We start from the raw sequence: 21485 nt of genomic DNA on the forward strand, positions 1-21485 counted from the left end.
TATAAACAAGGGAATTTCTTGTGGGAAGAGACCAGAGAAAATTTCCACTTACTAAATATCCCTCCTGGAAGCCTACATTTTCATATTCTTCATCTGAGAGTAGACGGTAATAACTGGAGGGCAGACAACTTATGATCCCTGTTGAGTCCTGACAGAGGTAAAGGCCTATAAATATACAACCTTTGTAGTATGTGTCTGCCTGATTCAGATTTAGTGCAGAGGTGAGGGACTTCCCTTTGGAGGTCAGAATCTCCGCTGTTACAAAATGTGGGTGATCTCACTCTGGATATGCTGCTACAACTATTGCATTATTTGTTGGTTGGGAAGGGCAAAGCTTACTGTTTCTTCAGAAATGAGGTGGTCACCTTTCCCACCTGTGCAGACCTGGGGAATTTGTCATCCTAGTAACATACCTGAAATTGTCACAAGCACATTCAGTCCCTCTAGCACATCCATCTGCTGAAATCGCCTCCGGTTGATCAGATTATAGACTTTGCCTTGTCCACTTCGGTCCAAGAGCATCAGGCCATTCTCAGTTCCCACCAGAAGGTTTACACCTGCAAAGTTAAGAAGTACCCCAAAACTGACTTTTCACTAGCTTTAACCTTCTGCATTTGGGGCCTTTGTAAAACCTAAGAAACTGTGTCTTACAAATATAAACTAATGGGCAAGTAGGTACTATAGTAGGGAGTGTAGAAGTAGAAGCTCTGACATAATAATTAAATCATTGTCCCTCTGGTAATGAAATTACAGTTTTCTTTTATAAAGTGGTAGCAGCATTCATTACATCTGGCCCTTTTCTACTTAGTATAGAGAGTTCTTGTCAGGGGGAGCCTTAGGCATGGCTATAAAGCTCCACAATTTGCCCTTATTCCCTTCCTGTAACAACCACCCTTTCTTGGCTCTCCCTATATAAATCTACTTCTCTCCTTCCCAAGGTTCATCCCCACCCCCATTCATGCAGTGGTTTCTAGCCTACCTGCCTTCAACACATAGCAGAGTTTCCATTTCCATGCCCCATTGGAACAAAAGCCCCTCCGCCTTCTCACACTAAAATTTAACTATCTTATGCCCCATACCCTCAAGGTTCTGCTCTCTTTTAGGGAAATGATAAAGCAGGTCAAGAGGTGTTAATAGTCTGAGAGCTACAGAAATACTGACTATAAAGGAGTCTCAGGTTTCTAAATTTAGTGCAGCTCAACCTTCATGTAATAGTCCCTATCAAAAAAGTTACTGTACATATATGATAGCTATAATCCTAAAAATTCATCCCTAGGGAAATTAAACATCCACCTCCGCCAACACACACATTGAGAGGTTCACTGTGCAGTGTACTATACGCATGAGCATGTAACTCTCTAACTTCTCTTACTTATTGTACTTCTATCTTCTGAGCAACATGAATGTCTGCTCTTTATCTACATATTAACCCTTTTAATATTAAGCGTGGCTATCTTGTTCTCATCTGTCTGTTCTCCAGAGGACAGAACCTCCATTACACCTCTCAGGAAATGGTTTCCAGGCTTGACACTCTTCCCTGCTAATATCTCAAATGCTTTTATCTCTTTAAAATTATGGCACCCCAATTGAAGCCTAGTATTTTAGCTAGATACAGATGGCCATCACCTTGTTTGAGCTGTATGAGACATTTATAGTAATACAGACCAGGACTTTGATAGACTCTCATAACACCTATACTGAGTTTGAGGTCAGCTAAAACCTGCAGATCTTTTCTACAAGAACTGCAGGTTGATGTTTTGAACTGAAAGGGACTTCTCATATCATTATTTGTTGCTCTTTTTAAGTTTTGTCTTGCTATTGCTAGCAGTAATAGCCTTGGGCAATTCACTAAAATACGCTGGGCTGGTTTTTCAGCTGTGAAAGGAAGGTAATGTCATCATTCCCCTTGCAGGATGTTATATGGATCAGAGAATGGACACAGTGGGGGTGGTGGCTAGTTCTGTTGTTGGCTGTACCCATCACTGTCGTGTGACAGGGTCATTCTGAATTTGATCTTGTCATCCTGGGCATTAGGGTATCAGCTCTTTCTACATATAAAACTGTTTTGATTTCTCCTGAGGTCAAGATGGCCCTAAGTCAGGTCTCTAGTAGCCATGATTCAACCAGTGTTCTGATGGTAAGATCCACAGGCTTTTAATGGTTGAGGGTCAGCTCATTAATGAGTAGTGAAAAAGAAGCACCAACATACCCCACAGAGCTGCACAGAGTATTTCTGAGTTGAACCGTTTCTTGTATTTTCTGATCTCTGGTGTGTCACTATGGGGCCGAATGTTGGTTGGGTTGACGTTCACCACTGAAATCTTCCTTGCTTCATTGAGCTTGGCCTGTTCTTGCCTAAGAAGTTCGCTAGTAAACAGAGCTTTGAGAGAAAGAACCAGAGAAGTCAGTGGCCTCTGAACAGATGACCAATGGAAACATGGAGAAGGGGCTTCAAAACACTATGATATCTCCTTGTTTAGTTTGTATTATAGCAAAGGCAAAGAAATTCTCAAACTCTACTTATTTTGCACTTTTTTTTAGTAGAACAAAGTGTAAGTCATTCAATGGAGAAGTATTTTATTCATTAGCAAAACAGGCTTATAGACACTACTTGGACAGTTTAAAAAATTGATATTAATCTCACAAAATTTAATACACTATACTCACCTCCTATAATATATGCAAGGCTGGTTTACTTTTTGAAATTCCAGATTATCAATTAAAAAATTAGCCTAAGCTGACTTTGATGATTAATGACTTGCAGAAGTTTAGAAAGCAAGACACTCCTGTAAATCAGCCAGACCTTTGTGTGGAAAGCACACACCTAGAACTCAACACAACGCAACATGCACTTATTAAGTGTCTACTGTATACATAGCATTATACCCAGAAATTGCTTTTGGGAAATATGTGGTAAGTTCAGAGATCGCTGGGGAACAGCTTTTCCTAGGGTCCTTGGATACCTCTGGGTTCCTACCAGAAGCAAAATAGAAGAGATGAAAAACAAAAAAAATGGAAAGAAATTTGTTTGAGGAATCCTACAAAAATAATGATTAAAAAAAAAAAATCTTCCCTTTAAGACAGTGTCTAAGTAGATAAATGGCTTAACTACTGAACTGATAATTGATTTCCTTGTCAGGCCATGCCAGAAAGGAAAACAAAGCTGTTTCTAAAACACAGGGGCCTTCTAGCTCACCTGTGGCTGATGATTCTTCATCCTCTTCGTCTTCGTCAGTGGGAGATGTCTGGTACACTCTGGGGTCCACAAAGGGGGTGAAGGAGGCTTTGGTGCTGCTCCCCATGCCATACTAATCAGTAAGCAAGAAGATTAAGGAGATCAGATAAATACATGCTGCAGAAATAACCAGTGCTAACAATACTTTGCTTGGGTTGTAAAATGATTACAGACTCTTCAGTCCATTTAGCTGTTCACGCTCCAGCCCCTTAGTCAAAGCTTCTCCTGGTACTGGTTACTCACTAGCCATTGTGTATTTGTAGAGTTTCCTTAATTCTCAGACTGCAAGGGGTGCAATGGGAAAATTACATTTTGGGCCATATGTGGCACTTTAATATCTATAAGATCATTGTGGTGACACAGCTTGCCTCTCCCTTTCAGTAAAAGCAATCTCATATTGACCAAACTGACCATATCAAAAGCTGACACAATTGGTAATAAACTAAGGTAGCGTGTCTACACGGCAGCACTTCCTCCTGAACACACAGCCGACCCAAGAGGCTTCCTCTTCAGGGCAGGCAGGAGAGCAGTTGGAGCCCTTCCACTGTGGCCTGGTAACCCAAGTGGATTGGTGTTGGCTCCAAAACCTTTAACATCTTTATGCAGGCATGATTTCAACCAAGAATTGAAGATTTTTCCTTCCCATAGTAGTTGCCTTAAAACGATACTTATATTTACATGTCTTATTTGGGAACTTCATGAAGATACCAGGTTTGAGGGCAATTCACCTTGAAAGCATAGTTATTATAAAAAAATGAATCTCAAAGCACCATGAACCAATGAAGTCAGAATTAGACTCGGGAACAGTAAACTCAGTATCAGGGCTTCATGTCACAACAGTCCACATCTGAGTTTTGCTGGAAGAACTGCAATAACCACCTCCCTTTTGTCTGTCTTCTCCATTCCTTCTACTACACGCATCATTTTAACATCAGAAACACACCTGTCCTCAGCATAAGCAGCACCTCTTTTTTCAGATAAATGTCTTTAACTAAAGAAAGATTCTTAGTTTTGCTTTCAGGTTTTTATTTAAAAATAAAGCCAACATCCAAGATCCCTAAAACATATAAGGAAAAAAAACACAAAGAGCCAATATGAGTTAATTCAAGATTTTCCCTCTACTCTATGAAATCAAAATCATTTCAGTCTCCGCAAGGTAGAATTCCCGCTCCCAAATAGAGCACTTGAACATACATTCTGTCCTGTAATTTTTAGAAGATGTCTGTGAAGGGGCTAGGTGAATACTAACATTCCCACTGAGAGCTGGGGCAGCACCGGAGTTTGAACCAGGGTTCAACTCTGTGGGTTTCTCTTTGGTACGGACAGAGGTGTTCAGGCAGAAAATGGCTGCCTGTACTGCATGAAGTTACGATCGGATGCTGCACACTTTCCAGTGCGCCTCTGTTCTTTTCCTTGGGGGTACGCAAAACCCATCTGCTCTGTAACTTTAGAATCCAAAAGACTTACAAAAAACTTAGTGTGTGGAATATGTCAAAAACAACACTGCATATGCTTTATAAATGCATTTAGGGCCTTATAGGTGATTCATAAGACTATTTATGAAACACATGAACTCATTCAACTGGTCTCTATCAATAATGTCTATGAGCACTACCTAACGGATTGTGTTTATTCAGGCTTTTTCCTGGGATTGTTTCTATAAAGGAAAAATAATATCTCATTTCTCCTTTCTCACACAATTTGGAGTTTAAGAAGATGACACTTTAAGAATTTATCTATTAACTTTTATTTTTCATAAACAAATCTTTCAACTCTGTTTTATGTAAGTCAAACTTAATCTGACTAAATTAATGTAAATACGAACTTTAACTGTTGGCTTTGAAATGTCTATAGCCTGAAGTTTCCATCTCTGGCCTGGGAGATAGGAGGTCCCAGTTCTGGTCCTAGATCTGTCACAAACCAGCTGTGTGCCTAGGGTGAGTCACTTAACCTCTCTGAATGTCAGTACTCTCATCTATAAAAACACGTATTAGTCCAGATGCCATCTGAGAACTTTCTACTGCTCTGCTTCTATGATTTCTCTATTTGAGTATCTGCATAAGTAGGTCTATAGTAGAAACCAACCAAACACATTTCAGGGAGGTTGGCAGAGCCTCATTCTTGAAGAAAGCAGGGTTTCAAACCCCGCTGAAAGAGAACAGAATTGCCACATCAGCTGTTGCCCGGTACCTACCTCAGTCCCCGAGTCCATCTCCTGGGAATGGGTAGAGACACGCCCCAGTCCCTCGGTCGGGGTCCCAGCCGGAGAATGGCTCTGCTGCACCAGGTCTGGGAGGTTGATGTGGCCGGCAAAGCCATTGCTGTCACTGTGGCCAGACCGCTTCTTGTCACCAGATGTCTGAGGGGGCACAACATACGGGGGGCATTAGAGAGGGAGAAAACCCCCCACAGAGCAACGTCACCCCTCACACAGCATAGGCATGGGGGCTCCCAATCAACCCACAAGGTTATGGGAAGGTAACATTCAAATTTCTATTTTCCCTAAGAAATAAAAACAAAGAAACTAAGCTTTGCCATATTTAGTATAAGGATTGACCCTGAAGCCTTGCGCTCCTGCATGAGGGGCAGTGAGGGGTCACATATGACGTGGGGAGGCAGGGACGCCACAGAAGGTGGGAGGGCAGAGCAGGGCCCACGCTCATGAGCTCCTGTGCTGCAGTGTCTGTGCACACACGCACACACCAGTTAGCTGGATTCACAAATCACACTACAGGTTACAATGACTTGAAATGTTGCTGAAAAGAAGCAGTGGGATAATCCACGCACAAGTGTACGCCAAGAAAGTGCAGAGACAATACTTACCCAACTCACAGGGCTCTCTGTCATTCATAAAGTCAAAACTATGATTAAGTAGTCAGACCTGACAGGAGTTCCAAAAACACACTGATGCGATCTAGAAGACTATTTAAAAGTATGGATTTACAACCACTATCATTAATGTTGATATAAGTAACTATGGTGTTTTATGATGTGGGCAGAATAAAAATAAAGTCATCATGAGCAGCAGAGCATTGAAAACTTCATTTATAGCACTCCTTTTTAACATCCTTTAAAGGTGCTTTATAATGTACATAGTATGTTAGTGCAGAGGGACAAATGTATGGTTTGTGAATAAATACACTAGATTATGCGGCATGCTCCACAAATTTTACTGATAGGGTTGCATGACCTAACAAGTCTGGAAACTTCTGCTCTGAAGAACAGTCTCTTCCCAAAAATCGCAGGGAAGAAAGATAGAATTAAAAGATAACTTTGGTTCCCAAAATCCAGTGTCTACATTATAGGTCTAACTAGTCTTGTAATTTTTTTCACATTTATGCAATTGGCTCATTGAGGATTTTTAGAGCAGATCTGATTAAATAATGACTTTCCTTTCTGCCTTTTCTTTCTTTCATTCACTGACCCACATTTTTGAGTGCCTACTAAGCGTAAAGCATTCTGCTGAACGTGGAACAGCTGGGAGCAAGGCAGGCACATTCCCTACCTCTTTGGGGCTGGCATGTGCTAGGGTCCATGCTATTTCTCTGACCATCTCACTGGCCTGGCTTCTTCCTTCAGGAGCTTATCCTGGCCTTGCAATTATAGCTCTGCACCTGCCTCTGGCTGGAAGTGAAAGGAGGCACTTGTGTGTGTGTGTGTGTGTGTGTGTGTGTGTGTGTGTTTGTGAGAGAGAGAGAGAGAGATATGAAACTGAGTCCCAAGCTCCTGAAGGGGTGCGTGTAATTGATGTTACCAGGAAACTTGAGAAATAACTGGAAAGCCTAGGGTTTGCTATGTTTCTTGGCGACATGCTCCCGGACTACGAACTGTCCTGGAGAGGGGCATTTTCTGCAGTCATTTTGTCACAGTGTTCATCTGTAGCTTGGACTAGTGCCTATTGTCAGAGTTGAGCATTTCATCTTCTAAATGACATTTAGGAAATTCAATTCTAATTTACCTTATTGTCTCCTATTTTATATGTACTGGGCAGTTTTTCCTTCTTTTCTAACTTCTGCTCAAATATTGAAAAACACTTCAGTATTTTCCCCCAACTTCCCAGTGGCATCAATCACATATCATCTCTTTATCATTTTTTGGTCTCTCTTGTATCAGCAGCATTCTGTTTCAAGCCAAAAAGTGATGCAGACACACCGGTTATAAAAAAAAAGACCTAAAGAGGCTAACAAGGGGAAGTGGCCCAGATGGTGAGAAGCTGAAAGGAATCCTGCAATGACCCCTGAATCTGCCCACATGCAAGTCATAACCCTTTTGTTCATTCAAACAGCACTTTCTTATTAAACACTTTCTGTGTGCCAGGCACACTGCTGGAAACCTAAAGATAAATGAACAAGCCCTGCCCTCTGGGACCTCATTAACAGAACCCCAACAATGTCTCTGACTTTTACACCTTCACCATTCCCATGGGGTCGGCACCACGATGTTGTGAGCACCAACATACACCAAGTACTGTGCTAAACACTTTATGTATGACACTCCACTGAACCCTCACAATAGCATGAGGGGGTAGCTTCTATGATCCCCATTTTACAGACAGAAAAAACTACAGCACAAAAAATTCAATTAACTTGCCCTGAGTGACATGGGTTCTAAGTAGTGAAATCAGGTTTGAACCCAGGCTGTCTGCCAGCAGAGCCCAGGTGTCCTGGGTTGCACTAAGGCTTCTAATCCTGGCCACAGCTCATTGAGTTAGGAGTGGATCCTTGAGCCAAGTAGGAGTAGATTCCCACTGCAATTTAAAATTGGCCTGAGGGATACTGGTCAGTCTCCGCTGGCAGCTCAACTAGGATGTGGCAAATATCTTACAATGAAGGAAGGGGCAGTAGGAGCATGAGCACGTGCAGGTCTGTGGAGGAGAGGAAGAGACAAGAAATGCAGAATCAAACAGCGATGAGGGTAAGGAGAGACAGGCAGCGACAGAGGCAGACACATGCACATGAGAAGCTGCCCGAGCCCCGTCATTTAGTTTCTGGTTCCAGTCCTGCACAGAGGCCAGCTCACTTTCTACCTTTGCTTCCCTTTGAGACGTACCTCTGATCTTTACTCCCCTGTTTCTGATACTTACTCTCTCCCCAGTTTTTTTTTTTCTTTCTAAATTAAGCTGTGTTAAGTGGGTTCTTTTACTTATTACTTGTAACCAAGAGCCTTCATGTTCTGGTTCCGTGGGCTGGACAGACACTGAAGAGACACCGGCTGATACCAGGAAGGTGCTATGGACAAAGGTCCATGGAGTCCCAGTAGAGGCTTCGAGGAGAAAGGGAAGAGTGAGCCAGACCCACAGGGGTCTGCTGGGTGAAGAATGGGCAGCGGTGGGGAGAGGAGAATAGCTCTTCCAGCAGATGGGCTCCCATGAACGAGATGGCAGACCATAGCAGGTGTGGTGTGTTCTCGAACTAAAACGAAGAATGGTCCTGTGAGGCTGTAGGATAGGGAAAGGTAGAGCCACAGGAGCAGGGGTGTGTGTTACAAGGGGAAATTTGTGCATTTGACATGATCATGGGTAGTAGAGCTAGTATGTTCTTATAACACTCACATGAGAATGACAAGTTAAGTGAGTTCTCCTTGATGTTTGCCATGGGGAACTGAACTAAAAGTATCCTATAAGCTGAATCTTACAATGAGATTTTATTTTATTTTCTTAGTTTGTCAGGGATATACTTTAACCCACATTTTTCTTTTTAATATGTGTGCTTTTAATAAATTTCAACTCAAGGTTTGATGATGGTTAATTTTATGTTTCAAATTGACTGGGCCATGGGGTACCCAGATTAAACATTTTTTCCTGTGTTTCTGGATGAGATTAGCATTTGAATCGGTGGATTCAGTAAAGCAGATGGGCCTTCCCAGGTTGGGTGGGCATCATCCAATCCACTGAGGGCCTCAACAGAACAAAAGGCAGAGGAAGAAGGAATTTACCACTTTTTTCCTACTTCACTACTTGAGCTAGGACATTTCAGCTCATCTTCACCCACCCTCAGACTGGGATTTACACGGCCAGCTCCCCTGGGTCTCCAGTGTGCATATGGCAGATCATGGGACTTCTCAGTCCCCATAATGACATGAGCCACGTCCTCACAATCATCAATCAATCCCCCTCTGCCACTCTCCCCCTTTTTCTTTATATATATATATTCTGTTTCTCGGGAGAACTCTGACTAATAATACAGTTTGTTATTTTAAAAACTCACATTTGGGAAAGGCAGAATTGGGAAATTGAGAGCACAAGAAGATTTTGGGGTCCTTAATAGGTCAAATTCCTATAAGACACTTGTAAATGCTATTTTCAAAGTGACTGGCTGTGGTTATAGAATATGGCAGTGTTATAAACAGTATGGAGCCATTTGGATGTGGCTGGCAACAGAACTGAAAATGTGGCTCCGAATTTCTACTTGGAGGTATTGACTCTGTCATAAAGACTCAAGCAAATTTTAAACCACATTAGAAATTGGAGTCCTTGTATTTGGAGTCAAAGAGTAACTCACTCCAGAACATTCTCCCTCATGTTTTCCTAAGTGACAAGCTATAGCGATAGAAACCTTCTACATTTCCATAGAAATTATCCATTCACCACACTGGGAAATTTATATACCAGCACTACACAGTGTCACCTACAGCAGCCAAGTCCATTTTTCATTCCAGGTGTATGTGAACGGATTCTTTAAAGCCTACTTGAAAGATTCAATAAGGTCATAAAATGAAATTCTAGTAAGCTGCTTCGAGAACTAGTCTTTCAGTTATAGCCCCAGTGCCAATTATTATTTCAAAGGCCTAATGTATCTCAAAAATACAGTTCCTTTCTTTCTCACAATAGTGAGATGCCCTGTGCCTTTTTGGAGAGCAACGCCTGCTATTAGGGGTTCCCAACTCTGTCCTGGCTCAAGGAGAATGACAGGTAACATGTTTACGTTTCAGAGGGAAGACTGGGTAGTGACAACAAGTAAAAGGAGAATTCAGCTTTATGCAGAGAATGAAATAAAATAGTTAACATTTATTGAATGCTTACATTTATTAACTCATTTAATAATCACAACTATCTTACAAGACATTTGTTATTATTTATGGAATTTTATAGATGATAAAACAGATGCAGGGAAAGGGCAGGTAACATTTGCCCAACGTACCCAGCCATTACTTTCTTTCCAAGTAGAGACCTGCACTCAAACTTGCATGGTGATGATGAAGTAGAAAAAAAAAAAGCCTGACTTAATTTGCCAGGGTCCTTCCAGTTAGTACAGACACAGTGGTAAGTTACTGCATGTTAGAGGGACAGATGAAAGGGAATATGTGCCTCCCACCAAATAAAATGATGTCCCTAGAGTTTAAAAAAAAAATCACTCAAAATGCCAAGGTGCATTTGTAAGTAGATCAGCATATTTTTGTTCTTTCAATAAAATAGCTTACTGGTCTTTTAAATGTTAATTTAACTAGATAAGATTGTATCATTTCTTGGAAAGTCTGAGAATTTTCTACATGAAATCCACAAGGATAAAACCATGGGGAGAAGAGGCATAATAAGGCCGGTGATGCTATTCAGAGAGACTATTCATTTCTGTTTTCCTGTTGTACAAAACATCTGGGTTTGCCAGTTTTATGTCCTCGGGCTGAAATTCTATACTCCGATTTGCAATAGCTCCTACTGAAGCATTTGGACTAATGTAATTAAGTCACACTGCAAAAGCTTAGAAGGATACAGGAAAGGAGGTAGCAGACAATTAAAATCACTCAACCATTTAGAAGCACAGGTCCCCCCCTCCCCCAATTCCCCATGCTTAAAATACACGCCGTAAGCATTCTCTGTGAAAGCTCTAATATAAAAACCACTTAAGAAATGCACTTCCTTTACACAGTCTTTCTACCAACTTACCTCCCTAATCATCAAGGTTCCTTCTCTTGAAATACTGCTGCTGAAAGTGTCCACGTGAGAGGTCTCCAGCCCATGCGTCCCGACCATTCCCACATTGTACTGCTCGTTGCTCCCTGGAGCTCCTGTTGGTCTGAGATGGGAAGGAACAACATTCATGGCAATGCATATTTGGACAGTACCTGTTTCCTGTTCATATTAATTATTTTTATCGTGGTAAAATATACGTAACAGAATATTTATCATTCTAACCATTTTCATGTACACATTTCAGTGGCCGTAAGTACATTTCATATTAATTTTAACGTGTGTGGATGCTTACACTGGTGTCCCACTTCGGCAACATCCCCTCTTGACCTACTATTCTCCACCCAGCAGCCAGAGTGAGTGAGCTGCTGGATCTCCATGGAAAAAACACTGAAGTTGGCATCAGGGTCTACCAGGTGCTCCTCCTACTTCCACCTCCTCCTTTGACCAGCAGACAGACACCCTGGCCTGCTTTTGCACATGCTAGTCCTCTGCCTGGAAAGTGCTTCCCACGCTGACTCTTGGCTGGTTCTCATTCAGTCACATGACACTTTCTCTGAGAAGCCTACTCTCACCATCTATCTATGTCTTACCCCACCAGCCCCTCTTTTTTCTCTTCTCCCTTTTTCTTTAACAGTTCTCATCACCATTTGCAATTCGTTAGCATTTTAATTCTCTCTTAACTTTCTCCTTCTCTCTCACTAGAACATAGGCTTGTGAGGACAGAGTCCTTGTCTCTGCTCATCATTGTATACCCAGTACCCAGCATAGAACTTGGCCCACAAAAATCATTAGATAAATGGGCTTTATACTATTTGTGAAGAAGAAATATCAACCTGAGAACATTCTGGCTTACTGAGGCACCCATGAAACAGGCTGCTTCATTTAAACAATATTCAGCACTCTCTAAAATCTAATTATCCTGCATGGTAGTGGATTTATTGCCAGTTTTTTTCTTGCTGTTGTTTTTAAGATGTAATGGAAGAAGCTAACAGGATCTCGACATACTCCCTGCGAGCACAGGCTGCTGTTTCCTGTGTGTTCCGTAGCACAGTGCCAGGGCTCAGAAAGGTATGACTGACTGCCCACACCTGGCTTCACCTTGGCTCTCAGGAGTGCCTCATTTGCATGACATAGAACAGGGATGGGGACCTGAGGCAGTTGTTTGTACTGTGAAAGGTTATGGGGCCTTAAGACCTTAAAGCCACATGTGGCCTTCTAGGTCCTTAAGTGTAGCCTTTTGACTGAATCCAAATTTTATAGAACAAATTTTTTTATTTTTATTAATACATTTTTGTTCATCTTTTATATTTTTATTTTTAAAATGAACTTACTTAAAATACTAAAGAACAAAATAAGTTTCAACAAAAAAATGCCTTCTTGCTTTTCCACTGCTTATTGGAATGCCTTCTTGCTTATTCCACTGTGAATCTGCATTCTCCTACCTGACCCAAGTCAAGACGCCCTTAAGGTCACAAATGACTGGTTACCATCTAGAGGATCAACTGAAACTGCAGACCTCCATGCTGCAACCAAATATTCAAATGCTCTCCAAGAAAAAGCAGACACAAGAAAGTCATTAAAAGGTTACTTAACTTTAAAATTAACAGTTTTCATTTTTTGAAAGTTTTAAGTACATAGTAGTTAGGTTTTTATAAAATAATGTACATCTTTAAGTACACCTAATTAGAGTTTCTTGAATGAGGCCTTATTTGATTACAGCTAAGTTAATGTGGCCTTCCAACATGACAAGGTTCCCCGCCCCTGACACAGAACTCTGATTTAGGACCTCAGGTAAACTAAGAACCAGGTGATGTGGCCCAGCCACAGGCTGAGCTTGGTACAGTATGGCTTCCGGAAGAAAAATTTCAGTTTCTATGTGATACTTATTGTTCTCCTATTTTAGTATCTGTCTCACTTTTAAAGTGGGTTTTTTTTGAAATAGGAAAGCTATCGAGGCTTATTTCTCTCTCAGGTGTATTAATTGCAACTTTTGCCACCTCATTCTTTTATTTTAATTGTTCCTTATACTTTCAAAAAATATCTCTGGCCTCTTGGATCTTAGCAAAATCCAAGACCTTAATGAAACATGTCATTCAAGAAACAAGAAATATGACAAATTTATACCATCTCTGGAGCAAAGAAAGGCATATTTCAAGGACTTTCATCCAAAACAGAAGCAAAAAGATGAGAGGGTGAGTCTAGACAAGAAAATTGCTTGTGCCGAAATTACTAAACTGAAGCAGTGGATTGAAATGAATCTAAATATGGGCTAGAACTGATGTGTTTGGGAAGAAATTCCAAAGAAACATTTTCATTTTCAGTATTTCATTCTCAGAAAGAAGCTATTAATAGCGTTCCAGAGGCAGGGAAAAAGAAATTGAATTCCTGGCATATTGATAGATTGGTAAATCGCTACGGTTCTCAAAGTGATTTCTTTACTCTTTTATTTGGAATTTTATTTTATCTCATGTGTACCTTTTCTTTACTTTCTTTCTAGCTGCCTTAAATTCTTGTCTGGAACAAAATGGAGTAAAGGCAATGAATCAATAAAGGAAGTATTTATCAAGAGCCTTCTATTATAAGTAGGAGGGAGCTGCTTTTCTTCTTCATCAATCGGCCATTCTTTGCCACTCTCAGGGGCTCCGCTGACCTGGTGGCCACCATGAGGCTGGCGCGCTGTACAGTCAAGCTCTCGTTAGCCACAGACAGTTCCATGGGAGTTCAAAGGTTGAGGATATTTCAGCTCCACTTAATTTTTTATCCTGATTATGTTCTGATTCTATCCAAACATTTTAATCAGAACTATGTGAATATGGATGAATTTTTCATGAGAAAAGTACCAGCAAGATAATTTCTCAATTAATTTCCACATATCTCAGTTAAACTCTTTCCCAATTTTTGCATTTTCATTATTATTTTAGTAAAATTATAATCACTGGTTCCAACTCTTTTCCATGTAAATTTTATAGCAAATATTTCATACATTGTTCTTGTTGTTCATATCATCTTTCAAAGGCTTCTGTGGTCACCAAGTTTAATTTTTCTGAATCAGTTTTAAGGTTTAGATTTTATTAAGATTTGGGGCCGGGCGCGGTGGCTCACGCCTGTAATCCTAGCACTCTGGGAGGCCAAGGCGGGTGGATTGCTTGAGCTCAGGAGTTCGAGACCAGCCTGAGCAAGAGTGAGACCCCGTCTCTACTAAAAATAGAAAAATTATCTGGCCAACTAAAATATATATATATAAAAAATTAGCCGGGTATGGTGGCGCATGCCTGTAGTCCCAGCTACTCGGGAGGCTGAGGCAGGAGGATCGCTTAAGCCCAGGAGTTTGAGGTTGCTGTGAGCTAGGCTGACGCCACGGCACTCACTTTAGCCCGGGCAACAAAGCGAGACTCTGTCTCAAAAAAAAAAAAAAAAAAAAAAAGATTTGGTTTGTGTGTCAATTTTTAGTCAACAGCACATTTTAAGTACATAGCATTACCTACTGTTTGTTCTACCTTTTGATAAATATTTTTACTGAAACTTTTTTCCCTGGGTCAATTTTTATACTCTGAATTTTATGAGCTAGTACTGCTTCATCTATGATAAATTTTTATGGTGAGCAGTTTTGAATTTTATTTTACATTATTTCTACTAATACTATTCTTTATAGATTGAATAAAAGATAATAATCTGTATTTCTTCCTTAGTCAATTTGCTTTAAAAAGGGTGAGCAATTCCTCTTAGATAGTCTAGGATTGTTCTGTTGTACAGGATTGGTCTATTATGAATCTTTTGTAATATTTGCTTATTCTGTGTTCCTTGTATTAATTGTTCACACCATAATTTTTCTGTTACTGTGTTATTTGATATAAGATAATGGCTTTTAAACATTTAATTTAAAAAATTTTTAATTTTCATTAATTATTATAGGTACATAATAATTGTGTATCTTTATAGGGTACAGGTGATGTTTTGATACAGGCATACAATGTGAATTAATCAAATCAGGGTAATTGGGGTATCCATCACTTCAGGCATTTAACATTTGTGTTAGGAACATTCCAATTCCACAATTGTAGTTACTTGAAAGTATATACTAACTTATTGCTGATGGTAGTCACTTTGCTGTGCTATCAAATATTATTCATTCTAACTATCTATCTAACTATATTTTCGCACTCTACAAATTTCTGCATGTTCCAAATTACCTCTCTACACATTTCTACACATGCTAGAAACTCCATGGTTATCCTGGACTACTTTCTCTCATCTACCCCTCATAATTCAATCTAGATCTTGCCTGTTCTACCTCCTAAATATTTTCTGTCCTTTCTGTGACTGTCCCAGTTAGGTCTACTACCTCCATTACCTGAACAACATTCTTCTTGCTGGTCACCATTATCTCTAGTCATGTCCTCATGTCACTCCTCACAGCTGCAAAGTGAGCTCTCTAAAACACAAATCTGACTGTGTCACTTTTCTGCTTTCAACCATCAGTAGTTCCCTATCAACCACAGGATAAACTTGAAGCTCCTTACTGTGGCATACAGACCCTCCATTTCTTATTCTTGCCCATCTCTCGAGCCTAAATTTTTAACCAAATCCTGCCGCCCACTTCTAACTCTAGCAACATTTAACTTACAGTAGTTTCCTATTTTTACTATGCTATAAAATCCTTAGTGACTTTAATTTGCCCTCTCTCCCTGGAAGGTTCTTTTCCATTCACTGCCTCGCTGCTGGCTAACTCATTCTTTAAGCTGCAGTTCAGGTACTCCCAAATCTGTCCCAGCCCCAGTGGGATGGTTTGGGTGGTTTTCCACTCTGCTTCCATATTGCCCTCCATGCATTTCTACCACTGCATTCAATACACAGGCCTGCAATGATCGATCTCATTAACATGGGCACCTTTAGTGCCAAGCACTGTGCCTGGCATGCAGGTAGCACCTGGTAAATGTTTGTTAAATCACTGAGGGCCTTGGGTCAAAGGCTTTGCTTAATGCCTCTAATAGAGATTTCATTGAGGCATATTGTCAAAACAGCTTTTCTGTGAATTGATGAGTGATAAGCTATGAGGATAATTGTTAGCATTTTTAAAATGTCCTAAAGAAACTAAGTTAAGTTTTGCCATTTTATAATTTACAAAGTAACTTTGGCATTGGATTCACTAGGATGTGCTCAAGTAATTTTCTTATAACTAGGTGATTATAGGGTAACAGAAAATCTGTTCAGATATGTCATAGAACTTCATAGCACAAAGAATAAAGCTTAATGTATACAAATTTAAAAAAATTATTGGGGAGGTCAGAAGATCCCAGGAGAGAATATAAATTGTGATCAGAGAATCTAACTGTATTACAAATGTATGAACCACTTCAGTGAAGAGGGATGGGTGAAACAGGCACTGACTTAAGTAACCCTGGAAATGAGTGGCGTCTGTAAGACTAAAGGTAAAAGGAACTGCATGCACATAAGCATTGTACTGTAGTTGATAAAGTTGTTTCCCATGAGGGTAGGGTTTAATAATTCTGATATTTTTATAAATGCATACTGGAAATGAGCAATTAAGTAAATGAGTGGTGGATAGTAGAAGTCAGGCTTCTCACTGTCGAAGTGGGAATTTACAAATGAGCAAGGGTTGGAATGATCCACATGTATATTTCCTTGCTCTATCAGCTGAAAGGGCCTAAAACAAGGGACACTCCAGTAACAATGAGCAAATTGAGTGCCCAGGTATTGGTTTCTAATATCTTCCAATAAAAGGAATCAGAGCTCCTTGAAGAAGTGGCTGATTCCAGGATTCTTATAGGAAATACACAAAATGAGTCTCGTCTAGAGCATTTTGTATTATCAGAAAGTAAGTAAATATTCAAAATGCACATATGAGTTCACATATACACACACACAGATGGCAGTATGTCAGTCACAGGGGAACAGGAGCTACCTGAAAGAGCTCCTAATGGTCAAAGCTGGAAAATTTGAACAACAAAATAAAGAAATATTGGATTATAATCCAAGTACAAAACAAATATCCATGAGTCTATACTGACATAAATACATAATTGAATAAATTACTAACTGGAGAAGAGACAAATCTCCTGTGTAGCAGAATTCAGAATAAATTATGCAGATCCTCCACTCTAAAGGGGGGAAGCATGAGTCCCCCCTCCTTAATTATGGGCTGTGCCTAGTGGCTCCTTCCAAAGGGTACAGTATATAGAAAGGGGAGGGGGAAACAATCACTTCACAGTGGAGAACCTTGACAGGTGATCAAGGTGAACACTAACAGTCTAAATCACGTTGAAAGTATCTACCCTTGACATAATGTGATAAAAATGTCATGTTACCTCTGTGGTCCTCTTCCAAAAACCCATAACCCTAGTCTAATCATGAGAATAACATCAGATAAATTCCAACTGAGTGGCGTTTTACAATATGCCTCATCAGTACTCCTCAAAATTGCCAAGTTCATCAAAAACAAAGAAAGTCTGAGAAACTGTCACAGCCAAGCTAAGGAGACATGACAACGAGATGTAATGTTCTATCCTAGATGAGATCCTGGAGGAGAAAGAGGACATTAGGGTAACAACTAAGGAAATCTGAATAAACTATGGATTTTAGTTAATAATGGTGCATCAGTATTGCTTCATTACTTATAACATATGCACTGTACTATGCGTAATGTAAGATGCTAGTGAAAGAGGAATTGTGTGGGGACAGAGTGGTGGGGTCAATACCAGGGGAACTCTTGGTACTATCTGCTCAATTTTTCTGTAAATCTAAAATTACTCTAAAAAATAAAATGTATTAATATTAAAAGAATGGGGAAAAAGGCAATCATTAAAAACCCACTAGGGCTAAAACAACAACATTTTATAGTTAAGGTAATCCTTTGTTCTAAAAATTATTTTTCCAATATAGAGGGCAGACAGGAAAAACTGGTTGTCCAAAATCCTATAAAGACTGTAAAAAGCAAAACAAAGCAAAACAAAAACCCTCCACTGATTAGAAGGAAAACTATAAGAAATTCACTGTAATTATGCTGTAGGTTTAGAATAATAATTTCCTCTAATTGGATTTGCCAAAGTGTTTCTGGAATATTGATTTATTCAATTCAATGTATGTTCACTGAGTACCTCCTGCTAGTTGAAAGGACCTTGGTTTGGCACTGGGTAGTGGATATAAAAGCTGAACAAGACATGGTTTTTAGACTAAAGAAAAACATAACAAATACTCAAATACAAGGCAGGACGTAAGTGAGAATGAAGGGCAGAGGGAGCGGTCACTCCAGGGAGGGTACAATACTGGAAATGGACAAGGCCTTTACAGTGCTGATGAGAAGGTCAGTTTGGTTGGAGCATATGTGCCAGGGGCAATCAGGGGCCCCAGGGATGTAAAGGGTTGTAGGAACTAGGGATAGAGTATGACCAGAGTCCCCCTTCTGTGACATTATTCAGGCCAGAACCCGAACAATTTTTATAGAAAATTTGGATTCAGTTAAAAGGCTGCACTTAAGGACCTGGAAGGCCACATGTGGCCTTAAGGCCACAGGTTCCCCAGCCCTGGAAACTCTTCAAAGTCAGGACTTGCAATTTCAATTCAGTCCAGTTAAACGTAAATCAAAGTCACTGAAGACCCACTCTATTTCAAACACCATGCAATGTGTTAAGAGTAAGAGAGATGGGCAAGACAAAATCCTCACCCTCAGGGATCTCACAGCCTAGAGAGGGAGACAAACACATAATAAATAATACTGACTCAAGGCACTACATGCAAATGCAGAAATACACACAAGATACAGTGGCAGCACAGAAGAGGGGACAGGCTCTATCTGAGCCGGCTGGGTTGTGAGCGGGTGATTTCTGAAGGAACAGGAGAGTGTCAGACAGCAGACAGAAGCGCAGCACAGTCTACTCAGGGAATTTTAGAAAGGTGGGTGTTTCTGCAGTGGGCGAGAAGTCCCAGATTTGCCTCAGAGGTAGGTGGGTGACCACCATTTAATAGCCTTGCAAAATATGATAGGGGGGCTTAAAAACCAAATGCTAATTAAGATTTCTTCCCAAATGATCTTTAGTTGCTCCTCCAAATATTTGTATTAGCCTCCAGTTTTCCATGTGTGATTTTGTCTCTTTCTAACTAGAATATAATCTTTTGGAAGGCAGAACCCAAGTATGAACTTCTCCAATCTCTCAAAACTCTCAGTGTGGTGTCTAACACATAGTGGGAGTTTTAGCAATCTTTTAATTTCATAATCCACTCTCATCCTGATAGCTATATGCTCAGTGCTTAAAAGCAATTCAAAACATCTGTTAGAAGAATTAAGCAATGCTGAGTCAAGACAAAAACTGAAAGGGCCAGCATGTTTTGCAGAAAAGTTCCAAATTAGTGGTTTTGCCTCTAGAACAATTTTATTTGCTGTTAAAAAAGCAATTTGTTTCAAAATGTCGTATTTTAGCATATTTACGGTTGTCAATAACTGGATAATCAACAGCAAAATAACAAGTATGGATTTTCAGCTATGATAATTGGATTTGCCTCTCAGAATTGGTTGTATTTAATGATGGTTAATCAATCAATGACATGCCCTGCAGACTGGTCAACCCTGTCTCTCCAATCCATGCTGAACAGAACAATAATTTATGGCTTTAAATGGCATCTTCTCTATATAGAGTGAGTGTGGTCTGATGGTCAATACTAGTAGCTGAGTCACAGAAATGGAGATGACTGAAGAGTGACGTTGGAAAAGTTAGCGTCACATTCTATTCAGGTTATAGCAAATCAGGGCAATGGCTCCTTGTGTTTATTTGGGGAAGGAATTGGAGAAGCAATACGGGATGGGGACAAATTCTTTCATAAGATCCACTCCAACGAGAAAAAAGAAGTAAAGACTACAACTACTAAGGGAAATATAGGCAGGTATAAATATACACATAAATGTACAAAAAAGATTGCAAAGAGATTGATAGTATGTGGCAAAGATGCAGACCACAGAAAAATGGATCAAGTAAAAGAGACCATGAAGGGGACAAAGTAGAAAATCATAATGGGGTATATTTAAGTCAAACATTTGGAAGTTTCTCTGCAAGATTATCTGAATCTTGATTGTTTTGCTGGGATGCTAATCCATGCTGCTATATGCATGTCTCCTTATTTATTGGTAGTAGCGGTGGTGATGCAATGTATGTCTCATGTTAATTTTAATTGCTAAATGTCATTGTCCATGATTTCTGTCTTTCAGTTCTATTGGGAAAGGCATGTGCCAACAGTTTGGTTATCGAAATTGTTTGTCCTGGAGATGAAAAGAACCAAGAAAGTCACCAAAAGGACAGTCAATCCAATGGCAATGGGTAGGTAAAGTGAATGCAGTCCTGTTAGAAATGCTACATATGCTAAGTGATTATGTCTATGGGAAGAGATAATTATAAAACTATGCTCTAATAAAAACTGAAATTCCTAAAGTCAATTTATCTTGGCACAGATCCATATACGATCTTACATTTAATTCATATTTCTTGTCCTTTTGTTTTGGAAACCTAGTTCCCTCCTGGTCTACATTTAAAAAGTAGTCCTCTTACATCAGTCTGGGTATGTCACTGACAGCCACTGTCCCGTCATGGGTCTCACTCTCTCCATCTTCTTCCTCTTCTTCACTGCTCTCAGACTCCTCACTGGAAGAGGAGTAATCGGTCACCTTCTTCAGCGGGCGGTTTGTTTCTTCAATCCGGAGTTCTCTTAATTCTTTGGCTAATGCTGTCAGATCCTACAAAATAAAAGTTTGTTCAGCATATGAATGGTAGATATGATCAAAGCTACATCTCTCAGCAAGTCAGTGCTCCAGCTTAAGCAACGAGAAAAAAAAGCTCTCTATGTAACTGTGACAAACGTAGTTACTGCATGGAACTAAGAAAACAATGTTTGTAGCATGTAGAAAAGCTAGGAAAGAAAGATGAAGTCAATTTAAACTTTGTTCAAAACCAATAGCTAGACTGAGACTGTTCAGTTCTGAATATATATGTGGATATATGTATATGTGTATATATGTGTATATTTATACACATATATACAAACATTGGGTTCTCATTTTATTTTAGAAAGGTGAAGCTGGTCACCCTCAGAGTTAATGGGAAAGTATACAGGATTAGAAATTGTTCCCCAGTATTCTGGGACTCCTGCCCAAGCCACAGTGATGGCTTTTCCCCGTTATGATTGCTACCGCACCAAAATCTAGCATCAGTCATAGAACAGAGCAATTCCCAAGGTTCCAGCTAGTACAATGACTCATTTGGTGTGTCATCATTCCCTGGAGAGCAGAGGCACCACATCAAATCATGGCCCACCCCAAAGCCTAGTGCCACTGAAATT

The 21485-nt window shown here is 40.0% G+C and overlaps 1 protein-coding gene across 6 annotated transcripts in view; it reads right to left on the minus strand.

Annotated features, from left to right (window-relative positions):
• TNIK (TRAF2 and NCK interacting kinase) overlaps positions 1-21485 on the minus strand; it is a 357185-nt gene that overhangs the window by 17857 nt on the left and 317843 nt on the right. For all 6 annotated transcript variants that reach the window (XM_045539660.1, XM_045539658.1, XM_045539657.1 and 3 more), the window contains 6 exons: positions 20699-20883; positions 11118-11247; positions 5430-5594; positions 3197-3308; positions 2210-2380; positions 414-557 (listed from right to left, as the gene is read on the minus strand). In XM_045539660.1, coding sequence (XP_045395616.1) covers positions 414-557; positions 2210-2380; positions 3197-3308; positions 5430-5594; positions 11118-11247; positions 20699-20883 — 907 coding nt within the window. The remainder of the gene's footprint in view (positions 1-413; positions 558-2209; positions 2381-3196; positions 3309-5429; positions 5595-11117; positions 11248-20698; positions 20884-21485) is intronic.

Source organism: Lemur catta, chromosome 1 (genome assembly GCF_020740605.2).
Source record: "Lemur catta isolate mLemCat1 chromosome 1, mLemCat1.pri, whole genome shotgun sequence".
Taxonomy (NCBI): Eukaryota; Metazoa; Chordata; class Mammalia; order Primates; family Lemuridae; genus Lemur; species Lemur catta.